Source organism: Strix aluco, chromosome 1 (assembly GCF_031877795.1).
Source record: "Strix aluco isolate bStrAlu1 chromosome 1, bStrAlu1.hap1, whole genome shotgun sequence".
NCBI classification, from domain to species: Eukaryota; Metazoa; Chordata; class Aves; order Strigiformes; family Strigidae; genus Strix; species Strix aluco.
Window position 1 is genome coordinate 110,184,216 of NC_133931.1, and position 24,766 is coordinate 110,208,981.

General features: G+C 43.7%; 1 protein-coding gene across 1 annotated transcript in view; it reads right to left on the minus strand.

The window, feature by feature from the left end:
* Window positions 1-1,824: 1,824 nt before the first annotated feature.
* Window positions 1,825-24,766, minus strand: part of ACVR2B (activin A receptor type 2B) — a 101,216-nt gene continuing 78,274 nt past the window's right edge. Inside the window, exons 3-12 of the mRNA XM_074831002.1 lie at window positions 22,561-22,768; window positions 18,739-18,848; window positions 17,241-17,392; window positions 15,968-16,111; window positions 14,724-14,867; window positions 13,678-13,826; window positions 9,914-10,028; window positions 6,913-7,051; window positions 4,442-4,572; window positions 1,825-3,277 (exon numbers count right to left, since the gene is read on the minus strand). Coding sequence (XP_074687103.1) covers window positions 3,083-3,277; window positions 4,442-4,572; window positions 6,913-7,051; window positions 9,914-10,028; window positions 13,678-13,826; window positions 14,724-14,867; window positions 15,968-16,111; window positions 17,241-17,392; window positions 18,739-18,848; window positions 22,561-22,768 — 1,487 coding nt within the window. The 3' untranslated portion in view covers window positions 1,825-3,082. The remainder of the gene's footprint in view (window positions 3,278-4,441; window positions 4,573-6,912; window positions 7,052-9,913; window positions 10,029-13,677; window positions 13,827-14,723; window positions 14,868-15,967; window positions 16,112-17,240; window positions 17,393-18,738; window positions 18,849-22,560; window positions 22,769-24,766) is intronic.

Below are 24,766 nucleotides of genomic sequence, written 5' to 3' on the forward strand. Positions count from 1 at the left end.
GTGAGAATTTTTGTTTATGCTTTCTCAAAAGAGATGATTTCAGAGACTGACTAATAGGCTATTAAAATCATATGGCACTTTCAATAAATACTTTAAAGCTTCTTAAAGAAATCAGGATAAAAAAGCAACTGCTGTAATAAGCCTGTTTTAGCCATAATACATAATGCTGAAGGAAAAAAATCCAGAACAGCAAACAGATATTAACAGTTAAAAGACAGTACAGCTTTTTTTCTTTCTGCAGCAATATGAACTGGCTCCCATTCCCAGGGAAATGGGAGCAAGCCCACCTCGAAACAAGTATTCTCTCATTCTTAACTGCTCTACGCTCCACCCCAACCCTTACATCACTTCACTTCTAAAACATAGTCACATTTTTATATAAATCTCAGTGCAGAAATGTATTAAACATGAAAAATACTGATCCTGCAAACCTTTACAACCACACTTAACATTAAGTGAGTGCCTAATGTCATGACACCAGAAGAGCTACCTACATGCTTAATGCTAAGCATAGGTATGTTGCAGCATCAGGCCCAAAGATGCCAACCACGACCAGGGACATCGGCTGGGTCAAAATGGTATCGTTCTGTCTGGTTTTGTCAAGGTGTTCTCAACAGAAGCACATCAAGAAACAGAAACTTCCAAACCTACACACGGAAATACAGTTACATGTGTGTACATACTAATATGCAATATACATTCAGTAACTTGAAAGAATAGGTTAAGACTTTATTCAGATAGACAAATTAAGGCAAGTATTTTAATGTCTCTTCAAGATAAAGGACCATGTCCTCATTTGTGACCTCTAGGTTTTAAAGCTATATTTTTCAAGAAATATATTTCAATTTTCTTTATATTTTCTCCAATTAGTGATTTTGTTTGCTTATTAAATTACATCTGTGCAAGGAATGCACGCTGACAATTTGGCAGTGGCAAAAGTCCAATTCATTTATGTAATACAGACTTTTTACATTTTTATTACAGGGTGTTTAGTTTAGGACTGCATTTTGGCTTAACACAAAGAAAAATTTAGAAGTTCTGGCCATCCAATGGACGTAACTTTGTCAGTCTAGCAAGACACAGAATTCATGTTATATTCAAAGTCAAAAAATAAAAATAATAATTAAAAAAAAAAAGGAAAAAAAAAGATGTACTGTCCTTTCACTAAAACAGACAAAAAAAAATAACACAGAATGGAAACAGCCTTCACAAATAAAAGTGAATAATGCCCAGGTACCTTATATAGGCAGTTATTCTACAACTGTATACAGTTATTTACAATGGTGCTTTATAAAACAAAACAAAACAAAAATGGTAGCACTTCCTAAAAGATTTTGGAACTTTTTTTCTTTTTTTTCTTTTTTTAAAACTCCCTTGTCATAAAAGCCAACTTACATTAAAATATACTTACTACAAGACAACACAACTAACAAAATATATAATAAAACTCATACAAGTAGAAAATTCTGAGGTATTTCTGGTTTGAGGTGGTCTGTGGTCATGAAGTTTTTAATTTTTTTCAGTTTAAACCTCGGAAGCCACGTAACGTGTGTGTTGTGTTTTGTGGTTTGTTTTTTTTTTTAGTTTTTTTTTTTTTTAAACATTGCATGTTTTGCAAATTAAAAAAATATTTCAATGTTGAATCAGCAGCATTAGGAACATTCACTGACTAGAGCGAGTTTATGGCATAATAAGAGTAACGGTATTTTAGAATATGCACCACTTTAAGACAAAAGAGTTTCGTCAGAGAATAAGGAGAAAGCAGCGTCAAAGAAACCAGTTGGAGAGATGCTGCGATAATCACTGCTGCTGCTCAGCTGCCTCTGTATCCTGCAACTGGGCAGTTCCTAGGCTTCTCGGATGCTACAGGAGCCATCTGCCACCAGTTCAGGTATTTCCACCCCCCCCAACTCCAAATTAAATATAAAAAAAAATAGTACAGAGCCAGTTTTCGCACTTTTCCTCTTTTCACCATCTGTACCAGCAGCTTGGGCTGACAGATAACCAACCCCTAATTGGTTGGCCTAATTTCCTGAACTGAGTCGCACTTAAGGTGAGATGCAAAAATTTTCCCATCTTCCAGTATTTTACCAAAGTGTTTCTGAGAACACACTTTCCCACCTCTTCCAATTACACTGCTTAAAAGTGTCCTTCCTGTTACTATCTGGAGTCGAAAAATAAAAGGTAATTATAGTTCTGCTTTGTTCTTTTACCACCCAAGTCCAAGATACTGGAGGAAGAAAGAACTAGCGCCTTGCTTATAACCACTGGCTCTTTAACTCAGCTTTCTCCATACACTGCAGCCATTAATACTCTGCCCAGAAATGTCCTTCCCCTCCTCTAATGGTTACCTGAGAAGTAGCTCCATAGCAAATGATGTTTCCCCAAATGCTGCCAAGTCCAACGTCACTCTCCCCACCCCTATTCTACGCTCCCCCCTTCAATTCTACCATCAAGAATTAACATTCTCTGCCCAGTTACTTTTTTTCCATGTTACAATGACACCCGTTAGATCCGTAAAAGACACATCTGCTGTTTTTTTTTGAAGCTCACTTCCAAAAAAAAAAAAAGGAACTGAACCCAAAACCAAAACAAAATGGGGAAAAAAATCCTTTTGAGGAAGGTGTATTCTTTATATAACAGTCTTAAGTTTCCTCCACAGTTTGCAGCATTGCGTTTTCTAAGATGGTAGGTGGTTTTCCTTTATGTCACAGATGCTCCGCTCAGAAGACAGACTGATAAAGAGAAACCCAGAAAACTGAATAAAATAAAAACAACTGAAGTGAGTTTGTTGAGGTTCTGAGGTACCTGCACCTTTTCTGCATTCATTAGTCGGCACCTGAATGCTTGCTGAAATGTCCATTTTTTTAATACAGTAGAGCAATGTGCTGGTAAAATTGATCCAATCCAAAAAATAATAATAATAATAATAACAATAATAATAAAAAGTCAAGATAAAATAGCAGCTGCATTCATGTGTTTGTTGGATTTTTGTGTTGGGTTTTTTTTTTTTGTGGGGTTTTTTTTTTTAAACTTTTTTTTTAAATCCACTGAGTCTGGAAAGACAAAAGTGAACCAGGACTTAGATACTAGACTCTTTGGGCGGCAAGTCCACGTTGGTGACGGACGTCACGATGGAGACGAGGCAGTCCGAGGTAGTGCCGTTTACGGATTTGCGGATCTGCGCAATGCGCTCCTCAACACAGCCCGCCGAGAGCCGAGCCTCCGCATCGTGGTCCCAGCACTCTTCGATGGTCACACAGAGCTGCGCCAAGCCCTGCAGACAACAAGGGGAGAAAGCACCTTCAGCAACAAAGTCTGTTCTGGGGACCATCTTTGCAGCAGACAGGGAGGTCCATTTAACACAGCTTAACGCTGTAAAGAAAAACTAAGAATATTTTCTCCACGGTATGCAAATTATCATGAGATTAGCTTTAAAAATTACTTTAAATAGGTGGTTTGGAGTTTTTTTAAGCTTCTGCTTTCTAAGGTTGTAGGTCTTGGTCACAACCAGCTTTTTTTCATAGGCCCCAAAGTACTTTTTTAATATCAAAATACATCCTGAGGTTCAGTAGTTAAAGCTTTAAAAGACAAGTCATCAAGTATTACAATCCCCATGATAAAACCACAACAGCTGGCAGCACCGTTATCAGTTGCTACAAAACCGTTGCTTTGTTTGCAACCGCTTCTGTAGATATCCCCAAAATAACCCAATTCAACACTGCTGGGAGAGTGTAGCTCTTACTTGAACCCTCATTTGAAGTGGAACACTCATCTCTATCTACAGCCTGCAGCTCTCCTTGACTTCTAGGCAATGAGTTAGTACACCTGAGTCTAGCCAAAACTGGGGCAGTTTGGTCAGAATAGAGGCATTTAGCTTCTTGCTGAAGCGCTGTGAGATTTCATCACCTGCTCAGTTTCCCAGTCTGAAAAAAAATCACCTTTTATTAAAAACACAAGCCTGGAATGATCTACCTCTGGGAAACCCACGCTGAATTTTGCTTCATTGTCTGCTTGCCTTCATGTCTAATTAATTTTTCCTCAAAAAATTGTTCAAGTCTTGCATGCTATCTAGCTTGTGAGGAACACGTCTCTGATGGTATGAATCATTTTCTTCTTCTTAATGAAAAGGACTTTATTTTCCATTCTTTCACCGTATTAAAAGAGTCCTGCTAAACCACCACACACTCCACGTTCAGCACTGGCTGGTTTTAATCAGCTGCTTTACTCTCTAGTACAAGGGACAAACAGAAAGGGGAGCATGAAGCTGTTGAGCCAACCCCATTCCCCAGCGCTGACTCTCTCTGGCACCAGGGAGTAGGTCCGTGCACCAGGGCAGACTGGTTAGCTTCCCTCTGAAGCTAACGAGTGATGCATAACCGCATCCCTCATTCCCATCACACAAGAAAACATTGTCCACCATTAACCAGCAAGGACATACAGGGTGTTTCAGCCAGTGATCCTTGAACACAGGGCGCATCTTCTTGTGAACCACCACTTCTTGCAGGTCCTCAAGGGATGGGTGCTGACCTATTTCTTCTTCGAAAGGCAGCATGTATTCATCCACTGGACCTAAGGTGCACATGCAGAACCAGGTTAGTAAGCAATGTCCTCTGCAGAGCCACGTCCTCTGCATGCATGAGTGAGCTGCGGCTCCAGAGCAACCTCAACCCACCACAGCAAAGCCTGAAGTTCACGTCACTGCAGACAAACGTGATTTACATTCCTCCTGCACAATGGACTTTGCTGTCCCCGCTGCTTGTTTGGCCACACATTTTCCACCTCGTCGAGTTACAAATCCGAACCCTCGGCTGGGCCTCCCAATCCCACCACTCTCCTTGAGGAGGCTTGCTGGGTAGTCCGTGATTTATTTTAATAGAAAGAGGAAATCAGCCTGTCCTCCTCACATTTTAGCATAGCAATTCAACACAGAGTAACCTAGAGAAAGGCTTCAGCAGGAGCATGATTTCTTTTTAGGCACTGACTAGCAAGATCAAGCATATGCAACACTTATAATTTCTTGCTTTGTGATCTGTGCTGAGGCCAGATGCACTTGTCCCAAGTATCATTTCCTAAGTGCAAAATGATTTCTGAATGCTTTAGTTATACCAGTTATAGCTGTGAACTGCCCTGAGCCACAGGAATGAGACAACTGTTATGAGTATCAGTGCAGATGCCGGACAGTTGCAATAACTTCGGCTTATTGAAACGTCTGCTGGCTTTTGGCAATGCGTAGATGCTCTCTCACAAATGGCAGCCCAGTTTAACTGATGGGCTTTCTCAGGGTGCTCTGCAGCATCACTTATATTTTCTCGGTAGCAAGACTGACCTCTTTCAAGAGTGGAGATATTTCAAGAGGGCCTTTCCAGACTAAAATAAAAGAGCTGATCACTTTAGCCAGTCATGAACTATGACACCAACAACATAATGTTTAGGTACTCTAAAAAAACATTAGATCACTACAACAATTTATCATTATTCTTGTTGACACAATGCCAGTCACTAAACCAGACTGAAACACTTGTTCCAATGGATGGCACAGTAACACTCAAGACCTTCCCTTCCTTTTCCTCCAAGAGGAATCAAGGCTATGAAGATCTGCACTGGTGACCTCCAAGCCAGATCTGCTGTTTACATAACATCACTTCTGAGCTAGAAGTGCAAATGAGGTTCAGCATAACTCCCCATCATCCCAAAGGAATCCTTCCCTCTGATTTAACAGTGCTGTGTATGGCATCTGGAGCATCTTGGCCAGCTACTGCCTGAGAAGAGCTGGAAGGAGATCACAAACATGACAGGCAAAAATTCAAGTGGGTATTTGGGGGCCTCAACAGAGAAGGGTTATTCCTACATGAGTGATCTGGGTACCACTGTTTCACCCCATTGTGCTCCTACCTCCCTGTTCCTCTGGCATTTTATCTGGTTGCATAGTACATTTTTGAAGAAAAGGCCTTCTCTTACCACACACCTATGCAGACATCCTAATTACAATAAAACTCCTCAGTCCTACTGTAATAGTAACAAAAACATTTGAGGTCCAGGTGAGGTACTGTTAATTTATGAACTTGACATTCAGTCCAGAGCACTCATATCTACATAAGAAGTTGGAGCAAGCTGCCTTGGAGCTACTACAATGAAATGATTGCTTCCCTGACCAGGGGCAAGGTGTCACCAAAGGGCAGATATGCTATTTGGACAGAAAGGATGCTCCATTTTGCAGCATCATTTTAGGATAAAAAACTTGAGAAAGCAGACACCATGGAAGTTCATTCTTTTGGAACATTCAGGAAAAAGTGAGATCCTCCAAAGCTGTAGATGGAACAACAAATTCAGCTCACTGCTGAGAGAGGGCTTGATCAGCAGAAGTCAAAGATTAATACCTAACAACTTATGATAGCAGGGAAATGGGCTTGCTGACCCAAAAAGATCCTTCCAGCTCTGTGTTCCTGCTATTTCAGCGAGGTGCTTCACTTCTGGGCTTTCCATTCAGGCTACCACACTGCCCTGTAGAAGTGAGGTGTGACAGCCAAGCCGGAGCTGAGCGCAGCTCTTCTTCAGAGCTCAAAGCCTGCCTTGGTCACAGGCAGGAACGGAGAGTGCCACAGAAAGCAGCACAGAGCAGGCTCAGGACTAAAGGACACCCACCTACTCTTCTTCCCTCTGAGTTCTCATCCAATTTGCAATATAACCACTGTAGTTAAAAGCACTTTGAGACTTGAACATTACAAAGGTTATTATCTACAGAAAATGACAGCTTATGTTAAAAACAAGCAAGTGAAAAACAGGTTAGCTGCTTAATAAAGATACACCATTGATTACTGTTTTTTTAAACAAAGCCAGGCCCATTCTCTGGACCACTAAACCACACTGAAACAGTGCCCTCCCCAGGGAAGAGACAATCTTTATTCTTACCATCAACTGCTCTACATCTGGAGACTAGCTCCCACAACACCAGTCCCATTGCATACATGTCTATTCTCAGGAAGGCGTCTCGTTGGAAGTTGATTGCTCCCTCTAACACTTCAGGAGCCATATACCTCCTTGTTCCCACCTAAAGAGAAAAAACACAACTCAAGTTACATTCCATTTGGGCCCAACAGCCTCTGCTGGCTGGAGATGAGTGACAGCTGGTTTCATTAGCCTTAAGGCTACTTCTGCTAAAGTTGCACCTCACTCAAAAAACAAGCAAAAGGGGGCTGTCTCTTCTGACACCGATTCTCATTAAGATCATTTGAGTCTAGATAAGCTACCTGAAAGAAAAAGCTTTCACCTGAAAGAAAAAGTGCACGGTTAGGTGTGTGATATTCATTCAGCATACACTACAGGTCTAATTTAAATTCAGCATGGCACAGTGAATACGGATGAAATCCTGCCTTCCCTGTGTCCCACCACACCTTGCTCCAGCAGCACACACTACATGAGAAAATGCTGTCTTTGTAAACACACAAAACACCCTGAGGTCAAGTCAGACTTGGTTATCGTAGTTGTTGAAAGTTCAATCCCCTTTCGCTATAAAAAGATTAAATATATATTAAAAAAAGAGAGAAGAATAAAATTGATATATCCTGAAATGGTAGGAAAAAGTGTTGGTTTGATAGCCCTGGATGAAACAAGTCTTCTACACCCACAGAGTCAGTAAAGCATGAACCCTGAAAATTCTACCCTGCCCCGGCTTGCTGTGATCTGTTTGGAAAAGATCCCCTCTCGCTTTGAGAGGATTTAGTCCTCATTACAGTGCCTTTCTTGTTGTGTTTAGTCCAGGTAGAGCCATACTGAATTTCTCATATAGTTGTGGTTATATACGTGGTAGAATTATAGCCCATAATGTAGGAGAGTGGAGAAGAGAGCAACAGAAAAAGCACCTTTTTAACATGGGAATTGAAATGCCTTTAATATTTTCCTGTAGGAAATTCTCGTTTGTTCTTCCTGTTACCTGGGGCAGTGGGGACAGGGGGAAGCCAGGACATGGTAAGGCATAAAAAATACTAGAAACGTCCAAAAAAAGGTGGCAAAAATGAGGAAAGCCGGGGGGGGGGGGGGGGGGGGGGGGGGCAACCCAGGAAAGTGTTCACTCCTTTGAGATAAAGGTAAAATGTGAGCCTGCATTGGAAATGGGCATTCAGAAAACCCTGGAGGCACAAGGAGGGGATGCTGGCCTTGCTGTGCCCCAACAAGAGAGCAGAACAAGGGGCTACCCGCTGCAAAGCAAAAGCAGAAAATTAAGAATCCATAAAAATGTAGTAAATTGTTTACGCAGAGCACAGCCAGTTCGCAAGATGTGCCGTTACCGAAGGTCACCAAGCAGCCAGCCTGGCTGAATTCTTAAAACTAAATGAGTAATTTTAGGAGTATTAATATTTGTATTGCAGTATTAGTACTTAGCAGTATTAATATTTGTGTTACAGTCTAGACAAGTGGTCTGTGCGGTGGGTGGGGAACTGCCTGACAGGCCACACCCAGACGGTGGTGGTAAACAGCTCCTTTTCAAATTGGCAACCTGTTCACAACTGGGCTCCCCCAGGGATCAATATTGGGCCCAACGCTGTTTAGTATCTTCATAAGTGATCTGGATGATGGGGTTTCTTTACTGTGAGGGTGGGAGGGCACAAATTTCCCAGAGAAGCTGTGGCTGCCCCTCCCTGGCAGTGTTCAAGGCCAGGTTGGACGGGGCTTTGAGCAACCTGGTTTAGTGGAAGGTGTCCCTGCCCATGGCCCTTCCAATCCAAACCAGTCTGTGATTCTATGATTTTATGATCAAGTCTACCCTGATGAAGTTTGCTGATGATACCAAACTGAGTGGGGAAGGGGACACTTTGGAAGTGAGAGCCACCCTGCAGGAAAACCTGGATAGGCTGGAAGAGTGGGCTAACAAGAACCTTACAAAGTTCAACAAGGACAAGGGTATGGTCTTGCACTTGGGAAAACATAATCCAGGAGTGCAGCACAGGCTTGGATCTACCCGACTGGAGAGCAGCTCTGTGGAAAGGGACTGGGGTTCCTGGTGGACAAGCTCAGTATGAGCAAAGACTGAGGTGCAGTGGCAAAGCCAACAGGATGCTGGGCTGCATCAACAAAGGCATCACCAGCAGAGATAAAAAAGGCATTATCCCACTCTACTTGGTGTTTGTCAGGCCACACCTGGAATGCTGTGTTCAGTTTTGATCCCCACTATACAAAAACGATGTGGACAGGCTGGAGAAGGTCCAGAGAGGGGCCACAAAGTTGATCAAGGGACTGAGAAGCCTGCTATAGAAGAAAAGGCTGAGAAAATTGGGTTTGTTCAGCCTTGAGAAGGCTTAGGGGAGACCTTATCACCATGTTTCAGTAGTTAAAGAGTGGCTACAAAGCAGATGAAGACTCCATTTTTACAAGGAGTCACATGGAAAAGACGAGGGCTAATGGGTACAAGTAACTCCTGGGAAGATTCCAGTGGACACAAGAGGAAAGTTTTTCACAGTGAGAACAATCAGCCATTAGAATAATCTCACCAGGGAAGCAGTGGATTTTAAGATTCAGCTGGACATGGTGCTGGGCCATCTTGTCTAGACCGTGCTTTTCCCAAGAAAGGTTGGACCAGATGATCCTTGAGGTCCCTTCCAACCTGATGTTCTATGATTCTATGAATATTTAATATTGAGACAATAGAAAGTCAACAAGTCCCATGTGTGACCGAAGAAGTCACCTGACCCTGGGGCTGGGGGGACCTCATGTGCACAGCGGTCAGGAGAGTTCGAGCCCTCTCCCTGATCACCCTGATCAAAGCAGCTCCTGAAATTTATGTCTGAGCACAAGCTTTTATGGAAAACACATATCTCAAAGAGAATTAAATGCATCTATACAAACTACCCCCCACTCCCAAGGAGCTATGGCAAGCCCAACTTTTTAAAATGTTATTGTTAAAGATAATGATTACCTGTCCATGAGTGTCCCCTGGAGGTTTTCCAGGTTCAAACCGTACAGCTAGTCCAAAATCAGCTAGTACTGCCGTCAAGTCGTTCTTCAGCAAGACATTTTTACTCTTGAAGTCCCTATGGACAAGCCAAGAAGCAAGTTTGGCAAGGGTTTATTACAGCATGTGTCTAAATCACATTGCAACACACCATGTTGTAAGTTTATAGTCTCAGCAGCCCCCAGTAAATCAGCTCGCTCCTTCCTTCCTCCCTTCCTTCCTTCCTTCCTCCCCCGCCTGCTTGCCACAGCCAGTGCTGGCAAATTTGGCTGCTCCTCACTGCCCGTGTCCCTAAGGCACAACCAGGTAGCCCTGTGCTGCCCAGCACAGAGTCAGCTGAACTATATGGTGAATTAACCTCAAAATAAAAGCAAGGAGTGATATGAAGGGGGCGTTTTAATTAAAGCAGGCAGTGTAAGGCACCATTTCTTGCTCTGAGCACCAGCTGTGGACCCCCACCTCTGGGCACTTCTTACATTTCTCACTCACAACAACAAAAGCAAGTTAGGTTAAGGAGGTGTATTTACCTTTTATCCTAGTAAGGATGTTTGCTCTTATCTACAAAATTATATCTTCCTGGAAATTTGCAGGTGCTGGTGGGACTCTCTCACCCTAACTACACGCTTCAACAGACTTTTGCCATAGTCATTTATTCCACTTATGTTTTAATTGCTGGATCGATCTTCCCCAGCAAATTCAGAGGGTTGGAAAGCAGGCAGGGAAGGGTGTGAGGCCACACTCAGACAAGCTGTCAGGATTGGACCCAGCAGCTGACAGGCAGGTATAAGCATTTGCAGTAGAGATGATGGGTCTGTGCTTGAAGGTGGCTTTAAGAGGACATTTGTGTCAGTCCTGTGCTGCAGCGGGATCGCTTCAGGGAAGCTCAGGTAAATCTGCAAGGGCTAGAAAGGGGGGCAGGAGGGTGGAGGAGGGTCATACCGAGATGCCTAACCAGTCGAGCTCCGTTCCCTGCGCTTTCCGCATTTTCATCTGAAAAGGAATGTTTGGCAATCTAATTAAATTATAGAACTTAGACAGCAGATGGCAATTGTCCTGTATGCTCAGCATTATAATTTCCCTATCATCAATTCACTCAGTGACCCTGCTGATTGCAGGACATTGCAGGCCTGCACAAAATAATTAATGAGGGCAGATACAATTGTTCCACACTAGAGAGACCTGTCAAAATTCTTTGGGAAGAGAGAAACTGCTGGACCATAGAGAAGAGCTGCTTTCTGTGGCCCTGAATGCCAGAGCACCAGCTCAAAGCACCACAAGCAAAAATCATCCTGTACCACCCAGCCCCTGGTTCTGAGCTTAAAAATTCAGAAGAAAGAATTTTTCCTAAGCTAAGCACAGCATGATGGGCATTTCTGGTTCAAGGATTAAGATGGGGGAAGTGGGTGTGAAGTTGTAAAGCATCACACAGCCAGGCAACTCCAGCAGAAACCAACCTCCATCACCTCAAGGGGATAAACAGGGTTTGTAGGTACACAGTAGTTTTGCAGAGCCTGCAAAACATTTGCACCCCTCCATTACACAGAAAAACAATACCTGTCATCTTAGACACTGACTACTTCCATGCTAGAGCTGTTTCCCCACAGGCTTAGAAAACAGCCATCATATAATGGCATATATAAACCCCTCTGCTTGGTTAGCATTAGGGGATTATGCCCTCCAGGATAGTCTAGATTGTGCACGAGATTTTTGCAAAACAGTAGCTCAACAAGGACTGCACAGAAATTATAAGATAGTCTGCCTGAATGATACATTTCCAAAGTGAAGTGAGATGCAAACCAGTATTATTGTATGGCCATTGGCTGCTGTTGTTCACCTGCACTGCCCTTTGGGCATGCAACAGTTAACTACTACATCTTGATATACAGTGCAGTTCCTTTTTTCCCCTATTTCCATACATTTCCCCATTTTTCCATGCTTTCCTTCTTTCCACAAACCACCTTCAACTGGCAAGTGTGAGCTGCAATGCAAACACATCCAGGACAGGGAGAAAGACCTGATCCAAAGCCATGCCAAGTAGAATTTCCACTAACACCATATGCATTAGACCATCCTAAAATGGCCACTGATAAAGTGGCCTGAAAAGAAGAAAGTATCTTTTTCCATGTAAAGCTTCAAACTGGGGAATAAGAGAGTGAGTGGACTATGAACAACCGGTGGGTTAATTCGATTCAGACACTGGAGATTTTATTTTCAGCTTCCACGTGGGGGCACTTTCGCACCAAGAAGCGATCACAAAACCGTAATCCTGCTTGTAGTGTCAGGGGCTAGTACGGAGTTAGCTGAACCCCTTGACCAGCAGTGACTCGGGGAGTCCCACCTGGCAACCCTAGCATCTTCCATGCACTGTGTGAAGCCATTCAAAAACACCTTCCCCCACCCCAAATTTAAAAGGTATTTGGTGGGGTTTGTTAAAACAAAAATAAAACCGAAAGGAGTAGGGTAATCCAAGGGAAATCCCGTCTCCTGAAATCCCTCTTCCTGTAGGTATGTGCTAAATTCACACAAACGGTGCATTCTCCATCTTTCATCATTTGCTAAATGGATGGAGACACTAATGAGCACGATCTGCTGCTTTAAAGCCTTTCTATAGCCCTTCTCTGTTCCCCACCCTCAGGAATTTTCATGTATAAACCACTGCCTTTATTCCACAGGGACAAATGTCAGGGACACAGGGGTCAGCTCCAGGAGCAGCACAAAGGCAGCTGCAGGCTCTTTCACCAGCCCCCAGCTCTCAGAACCTTCAGGTTTGGGGAAAGGGGTTGTTTTCGGGGCAGGGACACTCTTGAGAAAACTGGGATTATCTTGCTGTACATGAAGACAGCTCCACCAGATCAGGTACAAACTGCTGCAGCTGGACACGGAGTTTAAGTCCATCCTAGATGAAATGCGGTGGGTGGTGGGGGAGTACGGTGGCGGATTACTGCGTGTAGCCCACGTAAATCCCTTCTGGAAAACTCCCCCCTTCTGCGCCACTAGCAAACCACTTGGTAGATATGCTTTAGTCCAGGGCAAGCAATGTGGGACTTAGGAGAAGGGCTAAAACAAATATTGTTGCAATGAACATGGTTTAACCCACTGCTTTCTGGATTCCCACTGTCCCCACAGTGCTGCCACTCAGGTGGGTTGAAGCATGTGTCAAGAGGTTTCAGCTGCCTGCTCTGGTGTCTCTCAAAAGCACCCTGGCACAATTTGGACACTATAAAACTAAATAGCAGCCATTTTCTGCGTTTCTACCGTTTCTCCATTTCTTACCTAATGATAAAAGCTCTATGGGAAGACACATAATGGAATTATCAGTCTAAAAGGGAAAAATAGGGTCCAAATCCTGGTACAGCCATAGAAATACACGGATTACAATGCAACTTATCAAGCACAGTCCTTTCAAAGAGCAGTTCTGCAGCAACCAGATTTCCCTTCCCACTACACGTCAAGACAAGAGTTGATAGAAGAGGGAAGCACCTATGCTTCAGACATTTGCCATAAACCACTACCAACCATACTGACTGTTTCATGGACAAGACACTTACTTGCCCTTCACCATTCATACGTGGTTGAAAAAAATTCTTGTCTTAGCATAGGATTTGTTGGGTTAAAAGGCATTTACTTCCTAAAAGCACAGTCTCCTCCTCCGTTCAACAGTATCATTTCAAAGAGGTTGCAAACATTTGAACACAGCACTTGAATGGTTTCAACAAAAGAAGCCATACCTGTGTGCTATAGCAGGTTTGTGTCCTTCACCTTTGCACCAAGGGACATCTTCATGAAGGTAGGACAAGCCACGGGCCATTGTTTCTGCAACATGGCAGAGCTCATTCCAGCTGATAATATTGCCCTTCAGGTAATCCGTCAGAGAGCCCTAAGAAACAGGACATCGTATGTTCTTAATCGTAGACCCTGCTACGTGACAGATGTGCCAACTCATCAGTTTAGAAAATGGTTTTAATGAGTGCTTGAGAAATTTGAACCTTGATTTAACAGGGGGAAAAAAAAAATCACTAATGAAAGTAAAAATGAAGAAATGAAAAACAGAAGTGTTTGTGAGTCCTCAGCCCTTGACAGCACAGAAAGTACGTGGATGTCTAAGAGGAGTCTACTAATCTGCCAGGGAAGAGGAGGGAGGTAAGGAAGGGACAAAATCATGTCAAACAGAGAAATTCATCTAACCTAAGAAAGGCAGAAGCCTTCCATGCAAGAAGTTGATGCACTGTATCAGCTGGTTGTGGCAATGATTGACTCTGTAGACCTTGGATTAAACAGAGGGATAACGCTGCTGGCTCAACCCTGGATTTGTGCGTGTTTACTTTATTTTAAGTGTTAGCCATGTTTGATAACTAAAGCAATCCATGAAATGGGAGATATGCCCCGAGCTTCAAAAGCAAACACAGAGCTCATCTGCAAGGGGCGAGCTGGGACTGCAGTGGTCTGTGACATCCGGCTCCCATGTGCTCATCTACGCAGATTACGAGATGGTGACTACCACATACGTGAGCCGTGGCCTTTTGTACCTCTCTCTCCCCCCCCAGGTCCCACTTTATTAATCCTATGTTTGTGCAGGAAAGCCTTGAAAGCTAAAGGAAGGACCTTTGAAGAAGGGGAGCAGGAGCACTTCCCCACTACCACTGAGCCATGGCTCACCAGGGACAGACTAGATAGATTACAGGGGAGCTTCTGAGAGAATATTAGACACCAAATCCTGCTGCTTCACAACCAGCTGCCTCTGCCTTCCCAAAATGTATGTGCAATGACATGTTACCTTGTCGTGGAAAGCTGTGATCAGCCAGAGTTCTGTCTCTAGGTTTGTCCCTCTTTTCTCTGCTGCGATAAATTGCAAAAGGTTTTCATGCTTCATGCCAGGAGTATTGAAAATCTCCCTCTCGCTCTGCCAAGATTGCTTATCCTAAAGCAGGGAGAAACGCACCATCAAAGATCATGCTTCTCTTTAAAGCAAAAAGCTCCTTCAGTTCAGTCAGAGCTGCTCATGGTCCTCTTAATATCATCTTCCAGCATTCGGATGTGATGTATCCCTTCAAAATGAGGCTGTTTTCCTAAAGGGTAGATGCTGGAGAAAGACTGGAAGTTGCTGTTCTCAGCCTCCCTTCCCCAAAATTATCCTTGGCTACTCCTAAAGCACCTGTGTGGGGAGGAGGGAGGAATCCAAACTCAGCCTCACTGAGAAATAAAATTTGTCAAGATTTCCTAAGGATGCTTGCAAGAATAAAGCCTGTGCATACAGCACCCAGATCTGCATTGTAGTTGTAATTTTTACGACTGCAAAAATCTAATCTAGGCTCTATTGAATATTTACTAGTAGGTCACAGCTGGCTTGGACAGAAGATGTGTAAATCTCCTTTAGCAACACTATGACAACAAATACGGGGCAAAAAATTAACAAAGGAGATAGCGGAGGAGCACAAAGATTTTTCAGTCATTTTTCTTTCATTTGACTTTTGATTACTTTACTCTTTCCATCTGCAATTCCTAGAGAGTCAAGTCAGGAGTGTTCAAAGGTTTCCTAGAGCGGAAGACATGAGCTGACAAAACGTTGCAGAGCAATTAGCTTTCACAGTGCCGAGGCTGTGCCTTTGTAAGCTGTAAACTGTTTGCTAGGTTTGGGTCCAGATTTACAACTACCCAGGCAGGACACACAAAGCCAGAGCTTTGGTCCTTTGTGTGCACTTTGGGCATCACAGCTGCACACTGCCTTCCTGGACGACTTTAACAACATAGACATTTGCAGTGAAGTTAAAATACCCCGTAGATTTCAAAACGTGCTTGGTTTTGCCCTTCTTTCAACAACTACTACTACAGAAAGCATTTGGTAATGAGGTAACACAGAGAAGAGTGTAGGAAGGGAGGGTCCTTGAACTTCTTCCCCCAGCAGAAGAGTCCAAATGCATCTTTATTATGGTCTTAAAAACACTTCCATAGGCACTTAGAGCATTTCAGCCCCAGTGAGGAAGCCAGGCAAGTGAGAACCTAATGCAATGTCCTTCTCACCTGAATAGGGAAGATTTTCACTGCTACGTAGTCATTCATCAGCTGAGCCTTCCACACGCAGCCAAAGCGTCCCCTTGCCTTGATCTCCAAGAGCTGCAGAGGCTTTAGGCCAACCAGGGGAGAAGGGGGTGGTGGGCCAGGGTCCTGCACAGGAGAAAAATTGTTACCAGCTTAAGCTGGACTTGAAAACAAAGGGAAGGGAGGAGTGGAAAGATTGCATATGGGGAAAGAGATGTAAAGAAGTGACATTTTATTTAATACAAATTATTTACATGTACTGTTTGCAACAAGAGCAGCCTGAAATTCCCTATCTTGCTTTGCAGGGTATTTGTATAGAACATATATGACAATCTATGCCTCCAAGTGTCACTCCGTGTGTCAAACTACTGCCTGTCATCCTCTGGCAAAACCTGAATTCTCCTGTGTTTTCAAAGCAAGAGCTATTTTGGGCTGTAAAACACCAATGACCTCAAGGCTACCTTCTGTCAAAAGTAGGAACTTTTTGAGCTTTGTGACCCAACAGCCAACTACACCTAAAACCTCCCACTGCTTTGCATTTCATTAGGCATGTTTCACATAAGCCTAGCAATGGGCAGTAAACAGGTCTGTCAGCATCATAAAGATCGTATCTGTTTAAACTCTACATTTGTCCAGGATAACAACACAACCCTGCAGGACGCGTGGCGTTGGAGCTCTGTCCTATCTGCTTTCAGATGAGAAAGGTTTACAGTATGGGCTGTTACAGGCAGAAGAGGGAGGCAGAGGTAGCTGCTTGGCCCTTCAGAAGAAACCAGAAGGCTCAGGGCACAGCAGAACCAGTAAAGACCAGTTCCTGATGGCTTTGGGTCATGAAGATGACCTCCTGCATGCATTCTCTGATGGCTCATAAAAACTGAGCTTCATCAGGGAAAGCATCTCCCCTTGCCCCATAAAGCTGATAGAAACTTGATCATCTCTCTGATGTCTGCTCCTCTGCAAAGTTGGCTGAAATAAGGCAATGGGTTTAAGAGTTTGAGGGGAAGGATAACCACCAAGCAGGGCTGTGTAACTCCACCCCTTAGGAATCTCGGACATGGATAAACCCATCTAAACCCATCAGCCTCACAGGGAATGCTAACACCACCAAGGAGGCCAACTGTAACACCAACTTCAAAAAGACAGGGAATAAAAGTTAGGTCACCTGAGAATAGTGAAGCAAAAGTGGATGTGAACTTATACTGAGCAGTCTCCGTGACTTTTGTAAGGTCCAAATAAAGGTGAGTGACTCCCTCACCTCATTAATGTCGACATGCCCGTAGGGAGGCTTGCGGTGACGGTACATCCAGAAGGCCAAGAGGATGGCCATGGAGAGGACAGCGATAGGGAGCAGTGAATAAACCAGGATGTTGAGCAGGGAGGGTGTTGGCGGTGGCGGCTCATATATGACTGCAAGGAAAGGAGCAGGGTAAACGAGGGAAAGGACCCTTCAGGCATGCAACAGCACTGTCAGCTACATGTCTAAATGCAACCAAACCCATCCTTCCTTCTACTCCAAAGTTGACAATGCTTAGTGGCGTGTCCCATCACATCCAACAGTATTCATAAGACTCTGTGGTTTACTCTTTTCCATATGGCTATTAGTAATGGAGTCGCAATGGTCCAAACCACACTTTGCAAGCCGAGCCTCCAACTGACCTTTATTTAAGATGGGTATTTTTTGCTGGGATATGTAAAAGCAGATTTCCTTCTCTTAACCCTTCCGAACGTATTAAAGCAAGCACGAAATCCCTCACAGCATTGCTTTGACTTTTACAGTGATTGACAAGATGTCAGTTTTTAGTAAAATGCTGCCGGAGCCACAATCAAGTGCACTATTCCCACATTAGTTCTTGTTCCAAATTACATCAGTGCAGTTGAGACACAAACAATGGGAATACTAAATGGAGCCATGTTGCTATGTTGGAGACAGGGAAGGAAAAAATAGCAAGACTTGCCAAATTAAACAAAAAACAGTGAGAGAAAGAATATTTGCTACTAGGTTGCTACGGGTACATTAATAACAGGAGATAATAAAACCCATGTAAACAATTAAAAACCTAACAGGAAAGCCCAGGAAAATCTGATAATGGTCTACTGGAACATCTCAGTAAATGTAGGTAGTTGATAGCAAAAGAAACCATCCTAAGGAAAAGATCCACCTGCTTTAATAACTTTTATTGAATGACACTTTAGCAAGCGTACAGCTAAAATAATCACCATTTTTCTATTAGCCTCTGAAGAAGGACCTGCTATTACTTTTCTTCCTTGAAGTACATCTACAAACTCTGAAGGCTGACACACACACCCGTTCCCTTTCAATCCCCAGACCAACAAGATAGCAATCAAATGCAAAAATCCCAGATGCTCAGGGTATTTTGAAACCTGTGACCTATGAAAATTAATGAAGAAGCTGTCAAATACCTTTTAAGAGTTTAAGTCTTGATCTATGTCCTCTTCCTCTTGTGCGAGATTTTGTTTTCTAATATCCCAATGTGAACATCCACCACAAAGAAAACCTAATCCTTACTGACAGCATCCGAGGTGTTGGTACAACACACTTTACCCACAGCGTGAAACAACCTTAAAAAAATATTCTTAAAGAACCGTAGCAAAAGGATTTCTGGACTTTGTAACCAAAATGGTACTTTGTGTCCCATCAGATGTATTTTTTCCTCAACATCCAACAACTCAAAGTCATCACAAACTGGGTCCAGAGGAAGAGACCCCAACTCCCCATCCACCCAGTCACTCACCTTCTGGACCGGTGACTTCAGGCAAATGGGTAAATTTCTCATTGCAATAGTTGCCCTCACAGCAGCAGAAAAACACTTGAGGGTTTTCTTCTGTGGCCACACACTCCTGCCTGCGTCAGGGAGGGACAGACACAGCAATGAAGGGAAGAGAAAAGCCAACATCAGCCAACTCCTGCCTCTTGTCTTTGGGAGAGACCTGCCCTGAACTGTCTTCTCCACATGCCTTCTCCTGCTGCTGCGCTGCACAGATCAGCACTCTCCACTTACAGAAAACAACCTGGCACTCAAATACCCCAGTGGATAGCAAAGACCCTTGAAAAGACTGTAAAGGAAACAAATGCTTCCATATGTACTGAAGGCATTAGGTGGCGAGTAATAAATAACAGCCACCACTGCTAACTGAATGAGAAGCAGAAAAAAAATGGAGAGATGCCTCGTTCCCTGAACAGTGTCTTTCCCACAGCCCATATGTATGCTGTCAGGGGAGAGGAGTATTCGATCATGCAATTAAAGATTGTGCCATAAAGCATATATGATGAGGGCTGAGCTAAGACTGCTCTCACAGCCTTGAGCATCACTAACTCAACGCAGTAGAAGGACACCAGACACCAGCAGCATCAGTCCTGCTGCAGGCAGGAAGGGAGGCTGCAGGTTTTGGGGTTTTTTTTTAAAGTTTAATTTTCAAGTGCCATCTCCTTCTCCTTTAAAAATCTTATTCCTGCACAAAAACCTTTAAGAAAATCAGGTTGCAGCTCTTGTTTTTTGTATTTGCCTGTTATCCAGGTAGCACTACAGTCTTCTCAGCACCGGGGTTTCCTTCCACACTGTGCAAGGCCTTAGGGGACTTCTACGGAGCAGACCAACTCCACATCCACAAATCCTCCCTCTCCCACAGATCAATGCCAAAAGAGACGTACAGTGATTTTTGCAGTGCTCTAGCAGTAATTTCTTTTTCTTAAATGCCTGCTTCCCTTCCCTGCCACCTTTTGCTACGTTACCCTCTGCTTTTAGTTATTAGGGCTACAGAGCTGCTCTCTGCAGAGAACCGTATCAAACTATTTCCTGAAGCCCAGCTAAATTATATGCATAACTTCCTTCCTTTGACCATTCAGAGGAAGTAGCAAAACAATCATATGTGTTTGACATTATTACTCATTTATGAACCCATGCCAAGCCTCCCTTTCTGTGGTATCACTGACGTACTGCCACAAGAAGAATGGAAAAGGCTCTCTTCAATCATAACGCAGGGTAGTTTTCAGTGCTTTATTCCTTTTGGGGGAAAAAAGCAGCTATAGCTGAAATGTCTCCTGCAAGGTCCCAGCTGGGAAGCACTTGGTTTATTTTTCAGGCTTTTACTTTTTTTAAACTTCAAAGAAAAAAAGCAGCTATTTGACTTATTCAAATGAACAAAGATGTTTCAACAAGTTAAGCAATGTTTCCAGATGCTTTTTCATGAAATCAGATAACAAGCCGTTTGGATTTAACAGCATCAGTATTGGAGTCTTCAATAGAAAACACATCCTTTGCTGAATCTGTTGCTTAAGAAATCAAGCTAATGAGTGAAAACAGCCTGCTCCACATCTGCAATTCATTATCCCTGTCTTTGAGTTGGTGTGCGCTTGGGGCAGCCATCCAGGTACATATGACATGTTATACTTAGCAAATACTACAAATGAGACAGTGGGAGAGAATGACACATTTTTCTATGGCAGCGAGGGCACATTTCGTAGCAGTTCACGTGCTCTTCAAGGGAACGTGAACACGACCTCTCCATTGGAGCTGTGTAAATAAATGTAGAGCACACAAGTTGATTTTTAAACACTACCTTTTTCCTATAACCCTAAATGTACATGTGCCACGTACTTGTTTCCTTAAGATAAAGAACAGAGTACTGAGCCATCACCCTCAACATCCCAACCCTTGCACTCCTCAATTTTTCACCTTCCAGCAACAAGGAGGCAGTGCTTGGCACACACCAACACATGCTGCCTGCGCTCCAAGAGCTGCAGCCTGGCAGAATAGGACCATGCCCTACATCCAGGGAATACTCTTGCAGGTATTACAGGTACATCTACCGAGGCTGCACTCAGGCACTCAGCATCCAAAAGTGCTCAAGACAAAGACAAAAAGGGTGTCAGCACAGCACCATTGATCGAAAAATCATCTTTTTAGCCATTTTTGACATCGTGGGATGCAATACTACCTGCATGAAAGACTACCGAGAGCACTCAAGGGAAGGGAAAAAAAAAAGAAAAGACTGCATTTAAACAGCCTTTATTTAATTAAAGCTAACCTTTATTTCAAATGTTGCTTTCAACACCTGTACTTTTTGTTAATTCTCAGAAGATCTTTTAGCTTTGCTCTAGAACTGTGACTTTGAAGAATCAGGCTGCAGGATAATGGATGCTCAACCCCAGGGCTGCAAAAAGGCTTGTGAGGAGCCCTGGAAACTTTTTACCATTGTAACAGAGCAACACACGATGACAAAGTTTAAGAACCACTACATCCCTTCACAGAAACACTCAGTGACAATAAAAGTGTCACTGTACACGAGAGCAAGCACTGAAAGGAGAAATCTGTTTACAGTAAACACTTCTACTTGGAAGTAGGAAACTAGAGTGACCTTCTGTTCTCAGAGGGGTTGGCATTAAGATGACTAATGGGCCAAGGAGGATTGATTTATCGGGAAGGAATACAAATTTAACTATATATAGAGCGTGGCTATGCAACTGGCAAGTGAATAGGTGTGGTGGGAGAGTGACCCCAGTGCTAATAATAGAAGGAAGATGAGGAGCAACTCACAGTCAGGATAAGCTAAGGCAACCGGCACAAAAGCAGGGATAGTGTACAGCACTGAAGGGAGAATACTCTCCAGCCATAGGACATATCTAGTCCCATCTTAAGCTCCATGGCTTAGGACCTGATGCCCTAAAACTTTTCGAATGAGAAGCTACAAAGATGCTCAGCTGGCAATTGCACAAAGGTGAGATCAACAACATTGCTGTTCTATCAAGGGAAATCCTTCAATTTTATGTTCTGTTAATCATAATTGAAAGGGTTGTGTTTGGGTTGATTGGTTGGCCATTGTTGGGGTTTTTTTTAACAGAAACACTGAGTCTAGAGCTACTGAACATTATCCTTTTAAACTGTGAAACTTCAGAGGGTTATTTTCTTTAGCTGTAATTCTTTTCCCCTCTGTAGAATTACATCAAGGGAAATGAGAAAAGACTCGTTTATTTTCCCAGCTATTTAATGAGGCTGGAGCCTTCGTACTACAAATCCTCGCTCCTTTTCAGCTCGCTACAGGCAGCAATGCACAAACATACGTATTGCTTTTGCTGCCCCTCTCTTTCTCCTGGCACGTCTCTTAACTCAGCCGAAGAACAGTGAAACTTTTTGCAACATCACAAACACCAGAATACCTCAACCTCTAACCACCTCCAGATATCGGTGTTTTTCTAGAGAGCTCCCAATGATTCCAAGTTTGCCTTTGTATTGCCAAATGCTCTTGGAAGAATGTATTGCTTTTCATTTGATGGTACAGGACACGTTTTTCAACGCATGCCAGAATTATCAAAGCTTTGCTAAGAAAAAAAAAACAATACAACAAAACACCTAAAAGTGCCTTTTGCAGCTTCTATTTAGAAAGCCAAAGTAGATAAGTGAGAATTCTGAGAGCTGCATTAGCAACAGAAGTAATTACAGGAGATGAATGGCCCAATTGACTTGGACTTGCTTTCTTTTCCTCAATGCAAAAACCCGAGCCTTTACACTTAAAGGAACAATTAAATCTGTATTCAGAAAAAACAGTTAAGCTATTACCTGTCATAACAGTTGAAGTCGTCTAACCAGCAGCCTTTCTTCACCAGCTCGATGGAGCCCGAGTTGTTTCTCCAGGAGGCGTAGCAGTGGAGCCGCTTGTCCTTCTCCCCCTCGCAGCGCTCCACACCACTCTGGTTGGTCTTCTCCAACTCCCAGTTGGCATTGTAGTAAATGCATTCCCTTGTCTCAGCCTCCCCATGGCCTGGTCCTGAAGCAAAATTCAAACCCCAAGTATGTTCAAGCAAAATCAGAAACATCTCTACGTGGCTATGCTTTAGGTGATACATACATTTGCCTCCCTGATTGCTAAGAAGCTCACTGATGTGAGCTTCAGCACAGCGTGGAGGGTTATTCTCCTTTGTGGGTGTGATGTAGGGAACAGAAAGGTGAGGTTTGCCTAGGTTCACAACAGGAGCTCACGGTGAAGTCAAGAGTCCAGCTGAGACCTCCCCCAGATCTCCTTCAGCCAGTGCTTCAACCACAGGATAACTGGGGGATGTACTAGGCAACCCATACCCAGGACTCTCTAACCACAGAAACCCTGTTTAAGAAAGACAACCTCCCAGGGTGCTACTTGATGCTTACTGGGATGTCACACAACGGAGTTACCCTCCCTCTCCACCACTATTTTGGGAAACACCACCTAAAAATAAATGGTTTCTTATGCGGGTAGGATGTAACTGAGAACAGATAATATTCTTCCTGCGGAGGAGGGCCTGACCAGTTCCTATTCCTCACTTAGATCCCAGTTCAGGCTTATGTGAATAAGACTCCGTATGATAAATTACGTATTTATAGTTGTGGCTGACACAGCTCATGCTGCCTCTCCACCCAAGCAAGACCTTCAGCAAAAAGCAACTCTATTCCCCAGACAAATCTGGCCACCCCAAATGGACATTTGGTCACCACAAACAAAGGTGTCTCCATAGTCTGTGGGTTTTCCCCCTTTAGAGCCCTGTACCAAAGGACCGCAAAGTTCCTACTGCCCCGAGTGAAACTATGTGGTCAATGGCTCAACGTCCAATTGGAGAGCAATAACAAGTGGCATTCCTCAGGGGTCAGTATTGGGACCAGTGCTGTTTAATATTTTTGTTGGTGACACGGACAGCCGGATTGAGTGCACCCTCAGCGAGTTTCACGACAAAACCAAGCTGTGTGGTGCAGTTGACACACTGGAGAGAAGGGATGTCATCCAGAGGGACCTTGACAGGCTTGCGAGGTGGGCCTGTGCGAACCTCATGACCTCATGAAGTTCAGAGAGGCCAAGTGCAAGGTCCTGCACACGGGTCAGGGCAATCCCAAGCACAAATACAGGCTGGATTAAGAACAGCCCCAAGGAGAAGGACTTGGGGATGTTGGTTGACGAGAAGCTCAACATGACTCCGCAACATGCATTTGCAGCCCAGAAAGCCAACCATATCCTGGGCTGCATCAAAAGAAGGATGACCAGCAGGTCAAGGGAGGTGATTCTCCCTCTCTGCTCTGGTGAGACCTCACCTGGAGTACTCCATTTAGCTCTGGGGACCCCAGTGTAAGAAAGAAAAGAACCTGTTGGAGCAGATCCAGAGGAGACCATGAAGATGATCAGGGGTCTGAACCACCTTCCCTGTGAGGACAGGCTGAGAGAGTTGGAGCTGCTGAGCCTGGAGAAGCAAAGGCTCCAGGGAGACCTTAGAGCAGCTTTTCTGTACCTAAAGGAGGCCTACAAGAAAATCGGAGAGGGACTCTTTATCAGGGAGTGTAGCGATAGGATGAGGGGTAATGGTTTTAAACTGAAAGAGGGTAGATTTAGACTAGATGGAAGAAATTCTTCACTGTGAGGATGGTGAGATACTGGCACAGGTTGCCAAGAGAGGCTGTGGCTGCCCCCTCCCTGCAAGTGTCCAAGGCCAGGTTGAACGGGGCTTTGAGGAACTTGGTCTAGTGGAAGGTGTCCCTGCCCATGGCAGGGGGGTTGGAACCAGATGATGTTTAACGTCCCTTCCAACCCAGACCAGTCTGTGATAATTCCCCCATAGCCACCATGGCACAGAACTGAAACACGATTACAGACACATCCATTAAAAATGGATTCAAGTAAGGGAACACTGATATCTGCATGTGACCTGTTTCTTGTCCTAAGCCTTAAAAATCCTCCCTTCATTTGGAAGTATTCTGCTTTATGGCATTTTTAGGACTAGTTTAAAATGAGAAGAATAATGAAACA